The sequence below is a fragment of the Microcaecilia unicolor genome, chromosome 4 (genome assembly GCF_901765095.1).
Source record: "Microcaecilia unicolor chromosome 4, aMicUni1.1, whole genome shotgun sequence".
Classification (NCBI taxonomy): domain Eukaryota; kingdom Metazoa; phylum Chordata; class Amphibia; order Gymnophiona; family Siphonopidae; genus Microcaecilia; species Microcaecilia unicolor.
The window spans coordinates 281,382,610-281,407,191 of NC_044034.1; the positions used below are offsets into that span (position 1 = coordinate 281,382,610).

The following is a 24,582-nucleotide window of genomic DNA, read 5'->3' on the forward strand; positions in this document are numbered from 1 at the left end:
TCTCAAGGCAGCTGTTGCAAAGTGACATGGCTGCCAGCTTTTGCAAGGGAGCAAGCTGCATATTAGAAGCCTGCAAACAGAAAGAGAGAAGAGCCCAATATGAATGGTTAGCCCGGCCATTCCCAACCCAGTCCTCGGGGCACATCTAGTCCAGTTGGGTTTTCAGGATATCCACAATGAATATTCATGAGTTAGATTTGCATGCACTGCCTCAATTGTATGCAAATCTATTTCATGCATATTCATTGAGGATATTCTGTAAACCCGATGAGACTAGGTATGCCCAGAGGATTGGATTGAGAATGGCTGGCTAAGCCTGCCAGCAGAAGGCTGGAAGCAGGTTGTTCCCTTGGAGAGGGCTGCTCATCCCAGGGAAATGGGGAGACTCTGAAGCCAGTCAGGCCCTTTGGGTGGGGGTGGGGGGTGGAATGAAGTCAATGCCATATAGAGAGGGAGGCACTTAGAAAGTATAGGTATTTGGGTAGTTCTTTTGAAAGGTGAGCAAGCTGTCCAAGAAAGGGAAGACTGTAAAGGGATGATGTTTTTTTAAGTTAAAAGATGGCAATCCTGAACAAGAGAATGGCGTGTTTATTCAGTTGAAAATTCTGTTCTCCTTAATAAAATATTCTTTTAAGCATTAGCAGCTCATCTATTTTGATCATAAGGGGTTCTGCACTGGAAGGTTTGACTTAGGGGGAACTGGGGAGAGGAGCAGTAGTGGTAGCTGGGCAGTAACTTGGAAATGGTGCATGTTTGGCACACATAGGCGCTTACGCATCTTAGTAAAAGGGCCCCTATATCGTGTAATATAGCCAGTTAGCCGCTATGGGGGAGATTCTATTCATGGTGACTAAAAAATAGGCGCAGAAATTAGTGTAAGCGGCACCTAGATTTAGGCACAGTATATAGAATACACTTAGTTGATATATCAGCGCCCCAACTATGCACATCTATTTACGCCAAATGAAAAAGTGGCTTAAATCCCAGCGGAAAGATTTAGGTGCACTGGGCCATATTCTATAACTATATATTTAAATTTTGGAATGCCCACAAAATGCCCATTTCCCTGCCCATAACACGCTCTTTTTTCCCTGTGCATGCTAGAAGTTAGGCGCACTGCATTACAGAATATGAGTTATGTGCATAAATTCTAATTACTGCCTATTAGTGCTCATTATTGCTTGTTAAGCGCTGTTATCAACTCTGATTAACTTGTAAAGTCAATTAAGTTACGCGCGTTGTTACAAAACTTGTGCTGATTTTGGCGCGGATCTCTAGGCATACTATATAGAATTCAGGGGTATGTGCTAACCGCATATATTTAATGGAGATAACCAATTATCTCCCACTGAATATTTGCGGTTAGCCGGTTGACCACTATTTAAGAGGTCAGCGGCCATTGCTGACTGGTTAAATATCGCAGAATATCAGGGGGTTAGTGTTTTGGAACTTATACAGCGCCCTGCTTTAATGTTTAAAACTGTATCTGATTTTTGCCTTTCTCCCCTCAGCCTCTTTTCCCCAAGAAGCACTATGAATGTCTAACAAGCTGTGAGTTTCTCAAGTCCGTCCTGTCAGTGAAGCAAGGAGACTGTCCAGCGGCAGAGAAAGCCAGTGGTTTTGCGGCTGCCTGTGTTGAGAGCTGCGAAGCAGACAACGAATGCTCAGGGGTGAAGAAGTGTTGCACCAATGGATGTGGGCATACTTGCCAAGTACCCAAAAATCTATACAAAGGTGGGGATTATTACTAGGTCCGGCACTAGCCAACCTTCAGCCTGCAATAAAGCTATGGCAAACAGAGATCTGCTTGTGTAAAGGAAGGAATGAGATGGGGGTCAAAGTAACAGGAACATAGAGGTTGTTTTACTATAGATCCATGACCAGCCTGCCCAATCACCCTCCCTTCCAATACATTCTGCCCCCCACCTATATAAAATGAGACCCACACCTGTCTATACCTCCAAATATACTTTCTATAGCTTCCTGATTTAACACCTGGAAGTAGCACACACTAATAGCTACTTCACAGTGCATTAAAGCATTTTGTGATATTACACCTGCTAACCCGTATGATGTCGATTAAAAAAAAAAAAAAGGCAAACAGAGAGGGTGATACAGCATACACAGAAAGTATACAAACAAAAAAAGCAAAACTGGGCCTTCAAAACTGAGACAACAGGAGTCCTTTATTAACAAGTAACCCGACATGGGCCATATTTTGGCGTTAAACAACACCTGCCTCGGGTCGGGGTATAATTATGAAGTATGCGAAATGAAGTCCAATTCCTCAAAAAACTGAAGAAATTCTTCAAAACGAGTGTGTCTGTCGACAAAGACAGCCGCAGTGTTTGGATAAAATGGCTTGTTGTTTGGCTTGTTGTTCAAATAAAGAACTGGTAAAATCTTTGTTTTACAGGGGGGGGGGGTGTTATGGGTGTACAGTGTGTGGCCCCATGTTATCGGGCTAGTGTCTTATGATTAACATGCGCTAACTGGATAATGCAGAGTAAACGTGGGGACACTTGGCACCTCCTAAATAGGAGACAGTAAATGCTCCTGTGTTAATTCTTTGCAAGTACTGCAAGCTAATGTGTTACTGTGCTGCTAAATTTTTAGTCATGGAGAAAATAGTGAAAGTTGCTAGTAGAGATTAATTTAATAAAGGATGCAAATAAAAAAAAACTTTTGGCATAAAAAATGAGGGAGAGCAAACAGGAAAAAAACATTAAGATCTTAATGTTTTAAGAAAGGGCAGGTTGGAAAATTGAAGAATAAAAGAAGGGACATCAACGGACTTTACTAATGAATAAAGCGCCCAGACTGGTGAGTTTGAACTTAAGGAATAAGCATAAGAAAATGTTTTTACTGGGAGAAAAAGACCGCAGAGAAGCACCACCTTGGACTGTGTTAAGCATGGAGAAAACACACTGGATGCCAGAAAATGGAGAGTAAGAAATTGACATTCTGTGTTTGAGTTTATGCAGCACTGAACCCCTGAGGAAGCCTGATTATGAGAATGAAACAGTGGACCCGTTGAGTAAAAAGATAAATGCTGGGCAAAAAGACAAGTGTTTTGCTGCTCTCCTTGATGTTGTTTTTACATTCTATTATAATTGATATGATTCTCACTAAAGTTTAAATCATGAATTTTGCAATATCACAGAAAAATGTGGGACTGATGAAAGAAAATTGACCTGTTTTGGTAAGCAGAAGTTGGTAGCATGCTTCTACTATGGTCTCTGAGGTCTTTTTCTCCCTGTAAAAATCAATCTCTGGTGCTTATTTCTTAAGTTCAAACTCATCAGTACTTGGCACTTTATTCATTTGTATTGTTTAGTATACAATTTGGCATAAGTGTTTTACTGATATTGACCGGCAAACATCAACAGACTTTCCCATGCAAATTCCCAGTTTAGATAAACTTCAAACTTTCAAGTCTAAGCGTATGGCTGGAAAATACAGGAGGTCATGTGACTTTTATCAATGAATAGACTTACATGGTGGAGTCTAAGGGGTGTCACCTCAAGGGCAATATTATAAACAGGTCACTTAGGTTGGAGAGCCAATGTTAACTATAATCTTAAATAGACTCAAAATAGGTACTATTTTGAGTCTATTTAAGATTCTAGTTAACATTGCTTACATTTAAAGCACAATGAATTACACCAGCTCAGTAGCTGCTATAAATGTCTACACCTGGGTGCTTGCACAAACAAAAGAATTCTACAAATTACATGAATACTTACGTACTCCACCTATGATCTGCTGAAACTCTGCCCTTGCAAATGCCCACCAGCAAAGTGTGAACAAGGGAGAGTCGGAATAAGACATAAAGGGAAAACAGTAGACTTGCTAAACTGGAAAACAACAGATGTTTCAAGACTCTAGCTCGTACCAGCTCATACCTTTTTCTGTTGAGAGCTTGTCTGTCTTTTTGTTTTAATGCGCTTTGAATTTTGCCTTTCTGAATTGAATTTTTATTGATTTATTGCTAAATGGACATACAGTGCAAACTTAAGGGACAATTAAGCTTTAGAATGTTTAGTACAAGAAGAGTGCTGAGCAGACTTCTATGGTCTGTTCCCTGAGAATTTATTTATTTATTTATTTGTAGCATTTGTATCCTACATTTTCCCACCAATTTGCAGGCTCAATGTGGCTTACATTTGCCGTAATGGCGGTTGCCATTTCCGGGAACAGAATTACAAATGGTATTGCATTAAGGTGCAATGCATGGTAACATGCATGGAACATAACATACATTGAACAGATCATGGTATAGATATATATCATGTGCATGTATACATGGTAAGGAAGAATATATTATGGTAATGCACCAAGGTTCCTGAGTAATAGATTGGATTGTAACATACATTAGGTCATCGACTATGGAGAGATCCTATTCTACATAAAGATTAAAGTGGTAGTGCTTGTTCATTACTGGCAAAGAGGTTAGTCGGTTCAGTGAAAGATTTCAGTTATGTCTAGGTCGTGTAAAGTCTTATTATTTAGTATTTAAGATGGATGTTTATGGTATGCCTTCTTGAACAGATCTGTTTTCAGTATCCTTTGGAAGTTAGTTAGGTCTTGTGTTGTTTTTATGGCCTTCGGTAGTGCGTTCCATAGCTGCGTGCAAATGTATGAGAAACTGGTCGCGTATGTGGATTTATATTTTAGCCCTTTGCAATTAGGGTAGTGGAGATTGAGGAATGTGTGTGCTGATCTTTTTGCGTTCCTGGTAGGCAAGTCTATAAGGTCTTACACATAGGCCGGGGCTTCCCCATGAACGATTTTGTGGACCAGGGTGCAAACTTTGAATGCAATTCGTTCTTTTAGTGGGAGCCAGCGTAGTTTCTCTCTTAGGGGTTTGGCACTTTCGTATTTCGCTTTCCCAAATATGAGTCTGGCTGCTGTATTTTGAGTGGTTTGAAGTTTCTTAATGATTTGATCTTTGCATCCAGCATAGATGGCATTGTAGTAGTCTAGATGGCTTAGTATCATTGATTGTACTAGGCTGCGGAATACTTCCCTTGGGAAGAAAGATTTGATCCTTTTAAGTTTCCACATTGAGTAGAACATTTTCTTTGCTGTATTTTTCGCGTGATCTTCTAGTGTGAGATTTCTGTCAATTGTGACTCCCAATATTTTCAAGCTGTCTGAGATCGGAAGGGTGTAGTCCGGGGTATTTATGGTATTGGGTTTGTTTGTATTGTATTGTGAGGGCAGGATGAGACATTGTGTTTTTTCTGTGTTTTGCTTTAGTTGAAATGCGTCCGCCCAAGAGTTCATTTTTTGGAGGCTGTGTGTGATTTCGTTTGTGATTTTGGTTATATCTTGTTTGAATGGGATGTATATCGTGACATCATCTGCATAAAAGTACGGATTGAGTCCTTGGTTGGATAGCGATTTGGCTAATGGTGTCATCATTATGTTAAAAAGAGTCGGCGAGAGCGGTGATCCTTGTGGTACTCTGCATTCAGGTTTCCATGGGGTTGACGTTTTTGAGTTTGATATCACTTGGTAGGTTATTGCCATTAAGAAGCCTTCGAACCATCTAAGTTTGTTTCCTCCAATCCCGAAGTAGTCCAGGAATGGCAAGGACAAATCAAACTCGGGTATACATATAAAGTATCGCATATCATGTAAAATGAGTTTATCTTATTGAGCAGTCTGGATGGATTGTACAGGTCTTTATCTGCCGTCATTTCATTTACTATGTAAGTGATGGGTGCCCAAGCATAGAGGCATTGAAAACCTGCCGCACCATATTGCCCCTTTCTCAATGGCAGGAACATGTTCGTTTCTTCCACAGCTGTTCTGATCTTCTTGCTCAGGCTGCCCTATGGGTTTGAAATGTTACACAAGGTACAACTTGTTCTTGTTAGAAGCAGGAAGTGCCTCATTTCATGTTTCAAGCCTGCAGGTTAACCTGAGAAAGAACAGCAGCACAGCTGTGTGTCAGAAGAACATTCTCATGCCATATGTCTACAATAGTGCTACTGGGGCAAGTATGAACTAGAGCTGAATGTTTTGGGCTGATGCTGGAGGAGGAACCTGGAGGCTGGGGACTGATGCCGATGCTGGGTCTGAAGGGCTGGAAAAGGGGGCTGGAGGCTGATGGTAGGTTTGGTTTTGGGCATTCATAGAACAGAACTGGAGGTTGATACTGGGGCTAGGCACTAGGAGAAAGGAGTTAGAGGCTGGCTATTGGAAGAAGAGTTTTGGGCTGGGGGATGGCTGGGGCTGGGGACTGGGAGAAGGGAGATAGAGGCTAATGCAGGGATCTGAGAGGAGGGGACTGGAGGCTAGTGAATGGGCTAGGGACTAGAAGGAGACCAGAAGAAGACAGACTAAGATTGGTTGAGAATTGGGAGTGTAAGCGGGGACTCAGGATTTTGGTGAGATTGTGAGAATTCAGAGAATAGGTAGGATGGAAGAGCGGGGACTTCAGGATTAAGTGGAGGGATAGTGGGGACTAAAAACCTGAACAGGGATTAGGGAGGAAATGGAGACTAGGTGATTGGGTGAGAGTATGAACAGAGCTGTGAGAATGAGTGCAGGAAAATGGACAGGAAAGATCGTTTGAAGGATCTGGAATGGTTGGAGTCAGTTGAAAGGAACAGAGGACTATGAAAAGGATGACAGGCAATGGAAGGGTACTGGTCTTTGAAGGAGGTGACAGTTGGTAGAAATAGGGAAAGAAAAGGGGAAATGTGAGTCTGAATAGCGGTAAGACATAGGAAACGAGCTGGGAGTGGAAAAGGGTTAACAAACGTAGCTGGGGCAGGTGGAGCATGAGAGGCAGAAGAATGAGCGCTAAGCTGGGAATGGAATAAGAACAAAAGACGGAAATGGGGGACTAGAAAGTGGATAAAAGATGAGAGGATAGGAAGATGGGGAACGGGAAGCTTAGGGAAGTAAGAGTAGGTAAAGGAAAGCTGGCAAATTGGTGAAAGGTGAAAAGAGAGACTGAGGACTGGAAGGGAGACGAATGAAATGTCTCTAAGTAAAGGAGTGGGAGTGAAGGAGTAGCCTAGTAGTTAATGCAGCAGACCTTGATCCTGGGGAACTGGGTTCAAGTCCCACTACAGCTCCTTGTGACTCTGGGCAAGTCACTTAACCCTCCATTTCCCTGGGTACAAATGAGTACCTGTATATACCATGTAAACCACCTTGAACATAGTTGGGTCAACCACAGAAAGGCAGTATATCAAGTCCCATTCCCTTTCACTTTCCCTAAGATAAAAGGCAGATGATGGAAACAGAAAAAAAGATGAAACAAAAAGAACAATGTCAAAGATATATGTAGGGGATCAAGAGAATGGAAATGAGATCCTGGCAAAGCACTTAGAAGAAAATCAAAGAGGCAGTGGTAAGGACTAGGGCCCATCCAACTGGAAAAATAATATTATTAGCCAACACAGGTACCTTCTGGTTTGGGGCTATTCTCATGTTATGAGCCCCGACATCTGTTTTTGTTTTGTAATGAGATCTGCAGCTAGTAGGGTCCTGAATGTGTGCCTCAGTTATGAGATTTGTTATATGCTGTTATTTTAGTTTTTTTCCTTATAATTTTTTTTATTTTTTTTTATTTTTTATTTTTGCAAATGGATGCTATGTGTTTGAGTTGATGTCTGTCCTATTTTTGTTCTGCTATTTTAATGATTTATGTTGAATTTGTGGTCCAGTCAGTTATAGATGGAATAAAAATTATAAAAAAAAATAAAAAAAATAAATCTGTGCCATTTATACTGCAAGACTGACCCCAAAATGGGGTGCAAAATCAAATGTTACACAGTCAGCCTTATTTTCGAAAGTGATGGGCACCCAGATTTCGACCCAAATTGGGAGATAGGCGCCCATCTCGCAAAGTACCCAAATCGGTATAATCGAAAGCCGATTTTGGGTGTCTTCAACTGCACTTCATCGCGGGAACGAATAAAGTTCTTCTCTTTTTTCTCTCTCTCTCTATATATATTGTTTTATTTCTATTTATTACCATCAAATAAAAACGCTGTCAAATTATAAAAAAAACACACATAGGCAGTCATAAACTTCACAAGTTTGCTATTATTTTTAATAGTATCTTCGAATGTTTGGGGGTCACACAATATGGCAGCAAGCTCTACCCACTGGCTTCAGCCTACAGAATTGGTTGTCCCTTGTAATAAAACCTCCTTGGATGTCACTTACACACACATCTTAAGAATACTGTAAGTTACTTGCTGCATTTACATGAGAGCATTCATGCCAGGTCTATGGCTAGTATAACTGTGGGCATGTAAATTGTAGGCCTGCCAATGCGAGGTTATACTGGTATTCTGTAACGGATGCTATTATAGAATAGGCTGTCACTGAATGGTATCGGGGCACCTAAAAGGGCAATTCTATAACAGGACATTTACATTCATGTGTTATGCATGTAAATATATAGAAAACTAAGGACTCCTTTTACTAAGCTCTGGGTATACTGCAGCTTAAAAGGGCTTACCTTGGGATGCACTGAGGTGTACCACAGTAAGTTCTGAATCTGTGTGTGCTAATCACACAGTAAAGCTTTTTGGAGGGGGTGTGTCTGGGCACGGAAAGTGGCTCATGTGCAAACGTTTGGCAATGGCCACATACTATGTGGCCATTAACTTGGAAAATAGAAAATCAACTATTTTCTGGCTGTGGTAAAATTTGGCCTTAGCACCTGTGAAAGACCTGCTTAAGAGTGCACTAAGTCCACGTTTTACTACAGCTTTGTAAAAGGACTCCTAAATTCAGTGCTTTTTTTGTAGAAAAAAAGGTGCCGGTACTCATTATGGGCGGGGTCACCACATATGGCTCCACCCCTATGATAGCCACACCCACATTAACCACACACCCCTATACCAGCCATGGCGCATATAAACAGACATCATTGAAAATATTATAGTACTATAGGAGAAAAAAATAACGTGATTTTTTTTCATGATAAATAATCTCTGTAAGCTCTTACAGCTCCAGTAAACCCAGTGCAAAATAAGACAGCCAATGTAAATTCTCAAATTGGACATATTACAAACACTAAAATGAAAATAAAATGATTTTTTTCTACCTTTGTTGTCTGGTGACTGTTTTTCTTTCCATATTGGTCCCAGTCTGTGATTCTGCTTTCCTTTGTTTTCGCTTAACTCTTCTGTGCCATTTGTCATTTTTGTCTCCTTTTTCTTTGCTTTCTTCAATATTTTTCAGGCTCTCTCTCTGTCCAGATTTAATTCATTCTTACTATCCATTCTTTAATTTCCTTCATCTACCTGTGGCTTTTCATCTTTTCCTCACCCTTGTTCTCCCCATGCCCCTTCCTCTTATTCTCCAGTCTTTCTCTATTCCCCTTTTACATCCAGCTGCTCTGCTTTCTCTCCCCATCCTTCCAGTGTCTCCCCTATTTCTTTCTGCATTCTTCCATCCAGCGTCTTCCCTCTTTCTCTCCCCATCCTTCCGTTTTCCCTCTCTCTCTCCCCATCCTTCCATCTGTTTTCCCCCCTCTCTCTCCCCATCCTTCCATCTGTTTTCCCCCCTCTCTCTCCCCATCCTTCCATCTGTTTTTCCCCCTCTCTCTCCCCATCCTTCCATCTGTTTTCCCTCTCTCTCCCCATCCTTCCATCTGTTTTTCCCTCTCTCCCCAATCCTTCCATCTGTGTTTTCCCTCTCTCTCCCCATCCTTCCATCTGTTTTTCCCCTCTCTCCCCATCCTTCCATCTGTTTTCCCCTCTCCCCAATCCTTCCATCTGTTTTTCCCCTCTCTCCCCAAACCTTCCATCTGTTTTTCCCTCTCTCTCCCCATCCTTCCCTCTGTTGGTTTCCCTCTCTCTTCCCAATCCTTCCCTCTGTTGGTTTCCCTCTCTCCCCAATCCTTCCCTCTGTTGGTTTCCCTCTCTCTCCCCATCCTTCCATCTGTTTTTCCCTCTCTCCCCAATCCTTCCATCTGTGTTTTCCCTCTCTCTCCCCAATCCTTCCATCTGTTTTTCCCTCTCTCTCCCCATCCTTCCCTCTGTTGGTTTCCCTCTCTCTCCCCAATCCTTCCCTCTGTTGGTTTCCCTCTCTCCCCAAACCTTCCCTCTGTTGGTTTCCCTCTCTCTCCCCAATCCTTCCCTCTGTTGGTTTCCCTCTCTCCCCAATCCTTCCCTCTGTTGGTTTCCCTCTCTCCCTAATCCTTCCCTCTGTTGGTTTCCCTCTCTCCCCAATCCTTCCCTCTGTTGGTTTCCCTCTTTCTCTCTCTCCCCAATCCTTCCCTCTGTTGGTTTCCCTCTTTCCCTCTCTCCCCAATCTTTCCCTCTGTTGGTTTCCCTCTCTCCCCAATCCTTCCCTCTGTTGGTTTCCCTCTTTCCCTCTCTCCCCAATCCTTCCCTCTGTTGGTTTCCCTCTCTTCCCAATCCTTCCCTCTGTTGATTTCCCTCTTTCTCTCTCTCCCCAATCCTTCCCTCTGTTGGTTTCCCTCTTTCCCTCTCTCCCCAATCCTTCCCTCTGTTGGTTTCCCTCTTTCCCCAATCTTCCCTCTGTTGGTTTCCCTCTTTCCCTCTCTCCCCAATCCTTCCCTCTGTTGGTTTCCCTCTCTCCCCAACCCTTCCCTCTGTTGGTTTCCCTCTTTCCCTCTCTCCCCAATCCTTCCCTCTGTTGGTTTTCCTCTTTCCCCAATCCTTCCCTCTGTTGGTTTCCCTCTTTCCCTCTCTCCCCAATCCTTCCCTCTGTTGGTTTCCCTCTCTCCCCAATCCTTCCCTCTGTTGGTTTCCCTCTCTCCCCAATCCTTCCCTCTGTTGGTTTCCCTCTTTCCCTCTCTCCCCAATCCTTCCCTCTGTTGGTTTCCCTCTTTCTCTCCCCAATCCTCTCCCCCCCCCCCCCCGCGACACTCCGGTCGAGTCCTGCACTTAGAGGCAGATGCACTAAAGCTAAATGAGCCTTTAATGACCCTCCAACGAGGAAAATTTGATCCGTTGCATGCATCAAAGGGCTTTTACCGAGGAAGCCAGCAGCTAACGAAAACGGAATGGAGATGAGCAATTAGTGTGAAAACCCCATTGAAACGACATGCACTAACCTTTTCCGATTGCCTTTACGCAGGAAAAAGGCAGGAAATCTAACGAGAGGTCTGGACCTCTCGTTAGGACAGCTCTGTGCCAGGAAAAATCATTAAGTGAAAAAATAAACAAACTTTGAGCCAATCCCAGCGCATTAGCAGAGCTAAAAGCGCTGTGATTGGTCCAAAGGACGTCAGAAAACACATCAAATAAAAAAAATAAAAAAAGGATCGGGAGGGGGCAAGGGCACTCATCAGGAGCGTCCTGTATGGACGGCCTTGCCCCCCCCCCCCGCTGCTCCCCACTTTCCGCCGCCCCCCCCCCCCCGAAAAAGCAAAATGCTAGCTGGCTGCCCCGGTCCCCCTCCCTTCCTGTTCCTGTGTTCTGCAGAGCTAACTCCACCTCCCGTCATTCTTTCGCCCCGTGCCCCGCCCCCGCTGCCCCCCTGAGGTCAACTACGCCGCTCCCCCCCTCCACCGAGACCCCCCTCCCTATTAACGACCCGAGCAGCGCCTCTCACCTCTTTCAGAAGCGCTGCACGGGCAGGAAGATCTATTGTGTTGGTTGTAGAGTCTCCATGACGTCTCTTCTTCCCTGGCCTAGGCCCCACCTCCTTCTGACGTAAGTAACCTACGTCAGAAGGAGGCGGGGCCTGGGCCAGGGAAGAAGAGACGTCATGGAGACTCTACAACCAACACAATAGATCTTCCTGCCCGTGCAGCGCTTCTGAAAGAGGTGAGAGGCGCTGCTCGGGTCGTTAATAGGGAGGGGGTCTCGGTGGAGGGGGGGAGCGGCGTAGTCGACCTCAGGGGGGGCAGCGGGGGCGGGGCACGGGGCGAAAGAATGACGGGAGGCGGAGTTAGCTCTGCAGAACACAGGAACAGGAAGGGAGGGGGACCGGGGCAGCTAGCATTTTGCTTTTTCGTGGGGGGGGGGAGCGGCGGAAAGTGGGGAGCAGCGGGGGGGGGGGCAAGGCTGTCCATACAGGACGCTCCTGATGAGCGCCCTTGCCCCCTCCCGATCCTTTGTTTTTGGATTTTGCTGACCGGGTAGCCACGTGTATGTGTTGTGGCTTTTTTTTTTGTTTGTTTTTACGTTTGCAGCATGCGCAGAGCAGCCAGCAAAACGCTTGGCTGCTCTGCGCATGATTTAGGGGCCGATTACCGATGTGTATTGTGATTCTTTGATACATTGTACGTTTGAATACCGATCTGAGCATGTGTGACTTTTTTTTTTGGTGCATTCTTTGTTTTTTAAAAATCGTTAGGGACTTTAACGATTTTGATTTTTTTACGTTTGGTTGCTGCATCTGCCTCTTAGTTTTTTTTTTTAAGACTCAGAATGTGCGAACGATGCAGCCGGCAGTGATTGAAAGAGGCTGTCTGAGCTGGCGTCTGCGTCGGAGCTTCCATCACTCTCTGCGAGTCCTGCCTTCGTTGTTACAACTTCCTGTTTCGCGGGACTCGCAGAGGGTGAGGGAAGCTCCGACGCAGACGCCAGCCCAGACAGCCTCTTTCAATCGCTGCTGGCTGCATCGTTCGCGCGTTCTGAGTCTTTTAAAAAAAAGCTAAGTGCAGGACTCGCCCGGAGTATCGCGGGGGGGGGGGGGGGCAAAAAAAGGTGCCGGTACGCCGTACCGTTGCGTACCGGCACAAAAAAAGCACTGCCTAAATTAATCCAAATTATATGTTACTCCTCAAATTAGTGTGCAAGATCATCCAAAACTTTATATTTGTTATATATTTTTATTTTAATATGGTAAATTATTCAGGAAGGAAAACACCTCAGAGGACTCTGGATCATTCACTATGGTCCAGGTGTAGCCATCAACATAAAAATCCTTCCTGAATACAATTTTCAGAACCAAAATCTGTCTATTTAACTTTCACCAGTAAAATGAAAAGAAGCTACTGGTTATACCCATTATCCCCCAGAAAAGAAAGGTGATGCTTTCAGAACATCAACCTGATTATATTAAACTTGCGTGAAACTCATATGGAATGCATTTCACACTGATTTTCAGGAAAGTGGAATGAGAACTGTGCTGTGCATTTAAAGAACGGAAAACGCGTTCAAATGTATATATGTGGCACTAGTCAGCATTCCTCTGTCTGATCCTAAACTATTTACTCTCCAGTGCACTTTATAGCTGAAAAAATCCCAACCCAACGTGTTTATGGTAAAGGGTTTCCTGCACCTTAGTGTCACAAACATAAAAGAAATGCCTTTTGAATTTTTTAGTGGAGCTGTATGGATTTCAGAAGGCTAATTTGTTGAAGCATAATGAAAGTGGCTGGGCACTTATGTAATAAAGAACACATTGAGAAATGATTGGGCCCATACATCCGATGAGAAATCCTGCTGCTGGTTGTACAAAAGCAGGCTGAAGTGCCCTTGCACTATGCTCTGGATATTTCTGCTCTTTGGATCCAGCTGCTTACAATTACAAACCCTAGAGAGGTTGAGTTACTTTCAATCAACTGAGCGTCAGAGACTGATAATGCAGTTCAGATGGAGTTTTTCTTAAAATGTAAATTGTTGGATTATTGTACATCCTAATTAAGGAAGAACTGAAAATGGAGACATTTGAGCTGACAAGTTTAGGGGGCCTTTTACTAAAGCTTAGCTTGAGTTATCTGCAGCAGGGCCCATAGGAATAAAATGGGCCATGCTGCAGATTACTCGAGCTAAGCTTTAGTAAAAGACCCTCTTAGGATGCTGCTTCTAGCTGAGTAGTATATAAGACTTACAGGAAGTGCAGAGGAATTGGGAGTTTTCAAAAACATGGGTATTGTATTCCTCCCCCTCCCCCATTTAGGGTAAGGGATTACTAAAAATTATTGCAGTACATTGGGTAATGTCCAGTTTATTTGAATTTAGCTCATGACTTTTCAGTAATAGCTCATGGTGAACTACACTCAGATACAGTAGTATTTCCCTGTCCCAGAGGGTTATCTAATGACCCGACATGTAAAGCATTTATTTGGGTAGCAGCACCTGCTGTTTAGTTAAATGCCACTGCCTGAGGCCAGTCGCTGAGTTTCAGGGGTGTTATCTGGATAATGCTGCTGAAAATCATCACAGATCATCCACCCTGGTGCTATCTAGATAGTGTCCAGGCACATCCGTAGGTGGATTTGCATACTGATGCTGATTACCACTGTTATCTGAATATCGGCAGCAGTGGGCAGAATACTGGGATACCTAGTGCCAATATCTAGATACTGTGCTGAATGTGTGTATATATTTTTAAACTCCACAGGTAGCATTTAATAGAAATGTCAACTGCAAATATTGACCCATAAGATTTGGAAACTCAAAAGAGTTAAACCTTTCTTCCCGAGATACATATTCCGCACCTTGGTACAGTCAATGGTGATAAGTCATCTCGATTACTGTAATGCACTGTACGCAGGCTGTAAAGAGCAGAACATCAAAAAGCTCCAGACTGCCCAAAATACTGCAGCCAGACTCTTATTTGGAAAACCCAAATATGAAAGTGCAAAACCCTTAAGAGAGAAACCACTGGCTCCCACTTAAGGAACATATTGCATTCAAGATCTGCACAATGGTACACAAAATCATTCACGCAGACGCCCCAATCTACATGTTAACCCTTGTGGACCTACCTCTCAGAAACGCCTCAAAATCATCCCGCAGATTTCTTGACCTGTACTTCCCCAACTGCAAAGGACTAAAATACAAGACGATGCATGACACCACCTTCTCCTACATGAGCACGAAGTTATGGAACGTACTACCTAGAGACCTGAAGACAATCAATGAAACAACTACCTTTCGCAAATCCCTCAAGACGTATTTCTTCAACAAAGATTACAATGAAAACCCAGAACTGTACTAATCCACTTCTGAAAACCCATCGTTTAAGAAAACACATTGTTTAATTTTCCTACTAAATTCCTTCCTTCTTCTCTCTACTTCTTCCCCTAATTAATCTCTTCACAACAATAATTGTACCTGACAACCAGGATTAACTGTTTATAACAAAACTATGCAAGCCACTTTGAGCCTGCAAATAGGTGGGATAAGGTGGGATACAAATGCAATAAATAATAATAATACCTGAGGCAATAGAGGGTTATGTGACTTGTCCATATTCACAAGGAACATCTTTGGGATTTGAACCCTGGTTTCCTTGAAGCTTGGCCGACCATTATAACCAATAGGCTGCTCTTCCACTCCGCTTTATGCATTTTAGAGCTTGATTGTTCATTAGATAAACTGAAAGGATAATAGACTTCTATGAAAAAAATAATTTGGTTGACCTAAGACAAGCAAAGAAGCAAACTCTTAAAGATTAGGCTATATGGCAATAAATTCAGAGTTGGATTTAAGATGTTGGTGCCCATAGACTGGACCACAGAGCATGGGGGAGGGGGTTCTCCCCAGAGGTGATATCATTAGTGCAGACAGAGAAAATACCTGCATATAATACATGTAAACTGTTTTGTTTATTTATTTATTTGTTACATTTGTACCCCACATTTCCCACCTCTTTGTAGGTTCAATGTGGCTTACATATTGCCGGAGAGCAGGTGCAGACTCCAGTGTGTACAAATACAAGGTGAAGTTGTGATAGGGTAAGGTTCATGTGGTAGGACCACATGATGGGGCATAATCGAACGGGCTAAGGGCGTCCATCTCTAAGGAGGTTCTGGAGAAGGGGCGGGAAACCCATATTATTGAAACAAGATGGACGTCCATCTTTCGTTTCGATAATACCATCTGGGATGCCCAAATCTCAACATTTAGGTTGACCTTAGAGATGGTCGTCCTTAGGTCGTCCTTAGAGATGGTCGTCCCCGGTTTTTGGCCATAATAGAAACCGAGAACGACCATTTCAAAAACGACCAAATACGAGCACTTTGGTCGTGGAAGTAGCCAGCATTCGTAGTTCACTGGCTCTCCTCACATGCCAGGACACCAACCGGGCACCCTAGAGAGCACTGCAGTGGACTTCAGAAATTGCTCCCAGGTACATAGCTCCCTTACCTTGGGTGCTGAGCCCCCCAACACCCCCTAAAACCCACTCCCCACAACTGTACACCACTACCATAGCCCTTAGGGATGACGAGGGGCACCTACATGTGGGTACAGTGGGTTTCGGGTGGGTTTGGGAGGGCTCACATTTACCACCACAAGTGTAACAGGTGGGGGGGGGGGAGATGGGCCTGGGTCTGCCTGCCTGAAGTGCACTGCACCCACTACAAACTGCTCCAGGGACCTGCATACTGCTGTGACGGAGCTGGGTATGACATTTGAGGCTGGCATAAAGACTGAAAAAATGTTTTTTAATTTTTTTTGGGGGGGTGGGAGGGGGTTGGTGGCCACTGGGGGAGTAAGGGGAGGTCATCTCTGATTCCCCCCGGTGGTCATCTGGTCAGTTCGGGCACCTTTTCAAGGCTTTGTCATGAAAAAAAGGGACTAAGTAAAGTCGACCAAATGCTCGTGAGTGACGCCCTTCTTTTTTCCATTATCGGCCGAGGATGCCCATCTCTTAACCACGCTCCCCGTCCCGCCTTCGATACACTGCCAACACGCCCCCGTGAACTTTGGTCGTCCCTGTGATGGAAAGCAGTTGAGCACGCAAAAAAATCGTCTTTCGATTTGGGCGACCTTGGGAGAAGGACGCCCATCTCTCGATTTGAGTCGGAAGATGGGCGTCCTTCCCTTTCGAAAGTAAGCTAGAGGAATTGTTCGACGGGAGAGTTCGGTGATGGCCATTACGAACTTTAGTGTTGTTGTGTCGCAGAAATCAGGCATTTAAGTTGGATCTGTAGGGTATGCCTTTTTAAACAGGTGGGTCTTGAGTGTCTTTCTGAATTGTAGATGGTCGTATATGGTTTTCAAGTCTTTTGGTAGTGCGTTCCACAGTTGTGTGCTGATGTAGGAAAAACTGGATGCGTAAGTTGATTTGTATTCGAGCCCTTTGCAGCTTGGGTAGTGTAGATTTAGGGACGTTCGTGTTGATACAGATGAGTTTCTGGCTGGTAGGTCGATTAAGTCTGACATGTAATCCGGTGCTTCACCGTAAATAATTTTGTGAACCATGGTACAGATTTTGAAGGCAATGCGTTCTTTGATTGGGAGCCAGTGTAGTTTTTTGTGAAGGGGTTTTGCGCTTTCAAATCGTGTTTTTCCGAAGATGAGTCTTGCAAGCTGTGTTTTGTGCTTTCTGAAGTTTCTTTAGGATTTGTTCTTTGTATCCTGCGTAGATTCCATTGCAGTAGTCAGCATGGCTCAGTACCATCGATTGTATCAGGTTGCAAAATGTTTTCCTTGGGAAGTATTGTTTCACGCGTTTGAGTTTCCACATTGAGTAGAACATTTTCTTTGTTGTGGATTTTACTTGGCTTTCTAGTGTAATGCTGCGGTCCAGTGTAATGCTGCGGTCCAGTGTAACGCCGAGGATTTTCAGGCTGTCTGAGACAGGGAGGGTGTGGTCTGGGGTGTTGATAGTTGCGGGATTGTCCGTGGTGTGTTGGGATGAAACGATAAGACAGTGGGTTATTTCTTTATTGAGTTTTAGTTGAAATGCATTTGCCCAAGAGTCCATGGTATTCAAGGCAGTCTCGATTTTGTTAGAGATTTCTGTCAGTATGGATCTGTAAGGGATGTATATAGTGGCATCGTCTGCATAGATGAAAGGGTTCAGACCTTGATTGGATAAGGCCTTGGCTAGTGGGGTCATCATTAGGTTGAAGAGGATGGGGGATAGCGGTGAGCCTTGTGGTACTCCGCAATCTGCTTTCCATGGTGATGATATGTTTGATTTTGACTTTACCTGATAGGTTCTTGCGGTTAGGAAACCCTTGATCCAGTTAAGCATGTTGCCAGCAATCCCAAATTTGTCAAGTAATCTTATTAATATGCTATGGTTTACCATGTCGAATGCACTAGACATGTCGAATTGGAGGAGGAGGATGTTGTTTCCTATTGCTATTTCCTGCTTGAATTTGGCTAGTAGAGTGAGTAGTACTGTTTCTGTGCTGTGTAACAGGTGAAAGCCAGATTGGGATTCGTGTAATATTGAGAGTTTGTATATGTAGTCTCTTAGTTCTTTGGCTACCATACTATCCATCAGTTTGACTGACAGTGGGATGGATGCTACTGGTCGGTAGTTGGTGCCTGCAAATAGGTGGGAAAATGTGGGATGCAAATGCAATAAATAAATAAATTTGCTTTTTTCATGGTATCCTTCGGTATCAGGGTGAGTAGAATATTATTCTTTTCCTTCGGGAACAGACCTTGCTGAAGCTTGTAGTTTAGGTGGGATGTGAGATCTATTATGAAGCGGTCAGGGGCTGATTTCAGTAAGTAGTTGGGACATGTATCTAGTTTGCAGTGAGTGTTGGCGAATCTCCTGAGCGCCCGTGTTACAGTATCGACGGTGAGGAGGGCGAAGTTTAGCCAAGTGCGGTCCGCCGGGTTTTCTCCATTTATTGGGTCCAGCTCGTTTAGGAAGTTTTCGATGTCTGTGTTGCCTTGGGGTAACATGTTGCATAGGTTTACAATTTTTTCAGATCATTCTCAGCAAGGTGGTTTATCAGATCCATTACCCTTACCCATGGAGTATGGCCAGAAAGCATTCGGAATCAGGTGTCCATTTTATCCAGGTATTTGGTGTCTCCATAATTTGGCACCCTAGTCAGTGGCATATATTGCCTGTGCCTATATCCAGGCCTAAATACATTTTCATATGTAAGATACAGAGGCTGCTATTTCCAAGATGGACAACATAGGAGGTCTATAAGAAGTCCTTGAATTTCTGGAAAATGGTATGACTTTCCTCACGTGTTGTTAATTCTGTTTCTTTAGTTTTTTGTGGAAGATTTATGAAGGCATCTAAAGCTCCTTTTTCTGAGTCTGAAACCTTAATATGTGATTTTTAGTCCAGTAGTATTGCTCTTAGGGGAAACATTTGACACATTCCTTAATTACTAATTATCAGGAAGACTTTAGCAGATTTTTGGTTTTATTTTCTTTTTTTGAAAGTTTGAGTTCTTAACATCTTGTTTGAGAAGCCGTAATTGCCAATGGAAATGTTTAACAAATTGATATCAGACCTCTAATTTCTTACTATCTGTCTCGTCATTTTCCCCTTAGTCTCGTGCCACATTTGGTAATCAGTATAATGTTCTAGTTCTCACGTTTCCTGTTTCAGGTGTTCCACTGAAGCCCAGGAAAGAGCTAAGCTTTGGTGAGCAGCAGTCTGGACAGCTGGAGATTAAGTGGTCTTCCAAATTCAACATCTCAGTTGAACCTGTGATTTATGTAGTACAGAGAAGATGGAATTTTGGAATCCACCCCAGTGAAGATGATGCCACAAACTGGCAAACTGTGGCCCAGGTCAGTCTTATATTCAGAATAGTACTCCTCTGTTTAGAGTTCATTTATGTGTATTTTGATAGTGTACTTTAAAGTTGGGATCTATTCTATGCAACTAACATGAGGAAATTTGTAGAGAAAGGCTTTTCATTTACATTGGGTACTTATAACCTGCATTTGCCTTGCAAGTTCAGTGCAGTTTAAAAAACTAAGAAGCCAGGCAAACCTGGGAGATTAAGAAATTTACCGAATTAACATTTAGCAGTTATATCTTCAGTAATTTTTAAAATACTCTATAATTAGATACAGATCTTTTATAGGTTCTGGTAAGGAATTCTACCACTATGCAGATTGATAAAGAAATGATCTGAACATTCGTAGAGCACCCTACGAAGGCCATGTTACAATAAATTATATATGAAAATAACAACTCATAACACCAAAGAACTTACAGTTTAACTGGGTGTCTGAGACTTTTAGAGATAAAAAAGCTGATTTTAGATAAATTGAGAATTAAGATATCGAGGTCTAGACATGTACAATTATGCTAGTATTTCAGAAAATGATCAGCTGACATTGCAGTCTAGATACATGTGGTAGTATTTCTGAGAATGATCTGATGTAGAGTCTTTGTTAAAATACTTTCAGGGATAGATACGTATGTGCTAGCTACGTGCAGTAGCAGCATTCGTTTTGGCAACATTTAAAACATCTAAAGACCAGATTCTATAAACGGTGCGTAAATTTCCATGTGCAAAAATTGTGTTCTGTCCTAAGATGCGTGCACAACTAAATTGGCTAATGAGTGCTAATAATTGGGTGCTAACAATCAATTATTGATGTTAATTGGCAATGTTTTTGATTTGCATGCGCATCTTGCAAAGTGCTATACTTTAAAGAGCTGCTTGCAAATCTTATAGCGCATAACTCGAAAGGGGGCATGGCCATGGGAGGGGTATGGGTGGGTCAGGGGCGTTCACTAGAGTTGCATGCAGAAAATGTTTTTAAAAAAAAATTATTTCCATGTATATAGAACATTGATTGGGATGCACTCAATTCTGGTGTCAGTTAACAAAAGGACATGTTTTTGACACCCAACTATTTGGCTGACCTTCTTACTCTGTACGCCTCTGCATTCATGCTTTGTTCTTCCCAAGCTTTTATATTCGCTCTCTCATTCCCTTCTCAATTAATGGCTCTACACTACCCATGCCATTAGATTTCCTTCCAACTGACATCAGTACAGAATCATCATATAAAAAATATAAAATTCTCCTTAAGACCTGGCTATTGCAACCAGCTTTTGGCTGAACACCCTACATTTAACCTAGTCAGCAGTGTCACCCATTTCTCTCTTTCCTATCTTCCTTCTGTGTTCCTCCTGTTCTTTTTTTTTCTTTTCCCTTCTCATTCTTTTTTCAGTGATTGTAATTTTCTACTCTTGACATTTGATTTTTTTCTACTGTAAACCACCTATAAATAAAATAAAAGGTAGTGCCATACATAGAGAGTTTTGTAAAATATCTATAAGGACATGCAGTAGTACACACATATTTGCTGACATAAGCAGTAGGAGCAGCCATTTTACAAATATACACATTGGAAGAAATAAGAGGCATGACCCCTTGCAGCTTCCACATGAAAGTGGCATGTGCAGTTTTCCAGTTACAAACTTAGATTTCTTAATGTAACCAATTCGATAGTAACATCATAATTTTTATTTTTCTTCATTTTGGAAACAGAAATACAAAGCAGAGAATGAAGAACAATTACTCCATTAATCCTTCATGTACTTAAAATTCTTTGCATTCTTTTGAGTTGGTTAAAATCCAGGGGGAAATCTTTTCCCCCCTATAAATGTATATTTTCTTTTTAAAATGGCTAATACATAATGTAGATTTCTGTCCTATTCAAGGAATGCCCAGACCATCATACCCCTTGAAATCTCTACATGGTGTAGATCGGTCCTCTCAACCTAGTCCTTGGGGTACACTCAGCGACGTCAGACGCCGAACTGGATTCAACCAATCAGCACTGCAGCGTTACTTCCTTGAAGCACATGGCCACGGAGGAAGACGAAATATGGAGATTGCGGGTCGGACCTAGGCTGGCGGAGGTTGGGCCCCCCGCCAGCAAAAGTAAGCAGCGGGGGAGGGTTGACGGCGGGGAGGGGGGCCAGGGCAAAATCTGCAGGGACCCAGGCCCCTGTGGCCCCACGCAGATACGCCCCTGCATCGGAGGGAACGTGTTGCATTGGTTTCAGGGCTTTCTGTCAACAAGAACATACCAGGTCAAAGGCACTCCAGATCATTCTGCGCCCTGGAAAGCTACTTGTGGGGTCCCCCAAGGTTCGCCTCTTTCACCAACGCTATTCGACATCATGCTGTTTCCCCTTGCAACAGCACTAGCAAAACTAGGCTTGAATCCATTTATCTACGCAGATGATATAACCATCTCTATTCCCTTCCATTCCTCATTGGATGAAATCAAAGATTTGATTGAAGCGAGTTTTTCCATCATGGATCGTTGGGCTGAGGTATTTCGGTTTAAGTTAAACAAAGATAAAACTCAGTGTCTGGTGCTCTCGTCCATCCATTCCAGATTTTCATCACGCTTGCTTGTCCTTAAAGACCAGACTCTCCCTATTTCAAAGAGCTTAAAACTTCTAGGTGTTGAGCTGGACCCTTACCTTCAACTGGATTTGCAAGTGCGAGCGGTCACCAAGCGGATGTTCTATGCAATGTGGAGACTGCGGCGCATTAGGTTTTGTCTCACCAGAGAGCTCTTCCGCACACTTGTTCACTGGTTAGTTTTCTCTCACCTTGACTACTGCAGCGGGATTTACGCAGGCTGCCAGGAGCAACTACTGCGAAAGTTCCAGACTGCCCAGAACACTGCTGCAAGACTCATCCTGGGCAAATCGCGCATGGTTCCCGCGCAACCTCTACGTCTCAATCTGCACTGGCTCCCAGTTAGAGAGTGAATCGCTTTCAAGCTCTGCACCTTAACGCATAAAATTATCTACGGTCTAGCTCCGGAATACATGATTCCTCTAATAGACCTCCCACCTAGAAATGCCATCAAAACAACCCGCACCTATCTCCAACTTCATTATCCGTCTTGCCGGGGTGTCAAATACAAGCTTCTTTTTGCCTCTACTTTTCACTACTCCAGCCCGAAGACTTGGAATGCTTTACCTCTGAACCTAAAATCTCAATCTGATCATCACCTTTTCAAGAAGATGTTGAAAACGTTCCTTTTTGAAAAAACTTACTCCATTAGTAATTCTGCTTATTAGTCACCCTAATTGTTGTTAGTGTTCTCTCCTTATTCTGCTGTAAAATTCATGTGTTGTACTTCTCTACTTTTGTAATTTATGTAAGCCTCATTGTGCCTGCAATTGTGGGAAACTGTGGGGTATAAATGAACCATAAATAAATAAATAAATAAATGAAGAAGAAAATAAAAAGCTACATCAGAGCATACATTTGAAATGAGATGTGCCCGACAAGATGGAAAAGTGATTTCAATCAAAAACTGTATGACAGTTGTTTTAAGTAGGCCTCTTTACAATTTAACACTAGTAACTTATGAAGTTCTATTTTCTTTTTCAAATTTTTACCAATCAGTTCAGCCAGGCATCTCATCATCCTTTCATCGCTCATCACAACTCGAGCTATGAAAATGGAAAATTCAGCTTTAAACAGGCAGCAGATGCAAATTTGCTGACTGCTCCTTAGAGCACCTGAATGATGAAATACAACTAAGTGGCTTATTTTAATACTGCTTTGTCTCATTCCTCTCTTGAGAAGGAGACAAGTGGCTTCGGAAAGCAATAGTTCATAAAGAAGGTAAGCTGTTCCATTTCTCATCTGAAAGCACCATTCCAGTGAGTCTTCTTGCCCAAGACCAATGACGGCTCTGTAGTCTCTATACAGTCTAATTAGCAATTACCATAGAACTGATCTCTCTCTCATTCATATTTATATTGATTTGTTTGAAAAATACAGCTGAAATTTGAATTCCAGATAAAGGAAAAGTTGGAAGGACTTTTTCTCATCTCTGTGCATTTTCATATCAATACACATAGATCATATTTTTTGATACATAGAGGACTCAGTGGGGTTGGCTGCTGCATAAAGATATTCAAATACGTTTTCTGGATATCTTTCAACAGATTTTCAGCCAGCCCATCCTTCTAAGTCATACCACTGAATATGTGGTCCTGGATTCTATAAAGGCTGCCCAAAGTTGGCGTACAAATTTGGACACAGATCCCAGATCTGCACTTAAACTAAATAGTTAATGAGCTATTGGCAATCAATAATTGGTGTTAATTGGAACTCATTCGGAGTTACACATGAATCTGTTTGGCACCCGATTCTATATCATGTTCACCTAAATTATATGGGGCGCAACTCAAAAGGGATGGAGCCTGCAAGTCATGGGAGGAGCATGGATGAATCAGGTTCATTCCTACAAGCCATGGGAGGGGCATGGATGAGTCAGGGTCATTTCTGGAATGTAGATGTAATTTTCTAGAATAATGTAATTAAACTCTGGAATTTGTTTCCAGTGAATGTGGTAAAAGCAGTTAGCTTATCAGGGTTTAAAAAAGGTTTGGCTAGTTTCCTAAAAAAAAGTACACAAGCCATTATTAAGATGGACTTGGGGAAACTCCACTGCTTATTTCTAGGATAGGAAGCATAAAATCTATTGTACTCTTCTGAGATCTTGCCAGGTAATTGTTACCTGGATTGGCCACTGTTGGAAACAGGATACCCTGCTTGATGGACCTTTGGTCTGTCCCAGTATGGCAAAACATATGTTCTTATGCTATGCCCCCAAAAGCCGTTAGTTGCACACCAGCATTTACTCCAAGTTTCAGCAGGTGTAAGTGCTCATGCCTAAAGTTAAGTGCGAGATATGCGCTAAGCTAATATTCTGCAAAGGGATTGGGAGGGAAGGGAACACAGTAAAAGATGCAGGCTGCTACCTAGAAGCTATGTGGGTGCTGACACTCGCATAGCTAAATGACTGAAATTAGTACTGCTATATATGCGGTACTGTTTGGTGCTTACCTACGCATGCACTAGCACTGCATATCCCCAGCACTCACGCAATGCCCAGCTCCTCCCCAAATCCAGCTCTAATACGCCCCTCTGCTGCTCAAAGTCAAATTGCCTGGTTA

General features: G+C 42.9%; 1 protein-coding gene across 1 annotated transcript in view; it reads left to right on the plus strand.

Annotated features, from left to right (window-relative positions):
- ANOS1 (anosmin 1) overlaps positions 1 to 24,582 on the plus strand; it is a 310,410-nt gene that overhangs the window by 191,411 nt on the left and 94,417 nt on the right. Inside the window, exons 4-5 of the mRNA XM_030201628.1 lie at positions 1,512 to 1,734; positions 19,228 to 19,412. Coding sequence (XP_030057488.1) covers positions 1,512 to 1,734; positions 19,228 to 19,412 — 408 coding nt within the window. The remainder of the gene's footprint in view (positions 1 to 1,511; positions 1,735 to 19,227; positions 19,413 to 24,582) is intronic.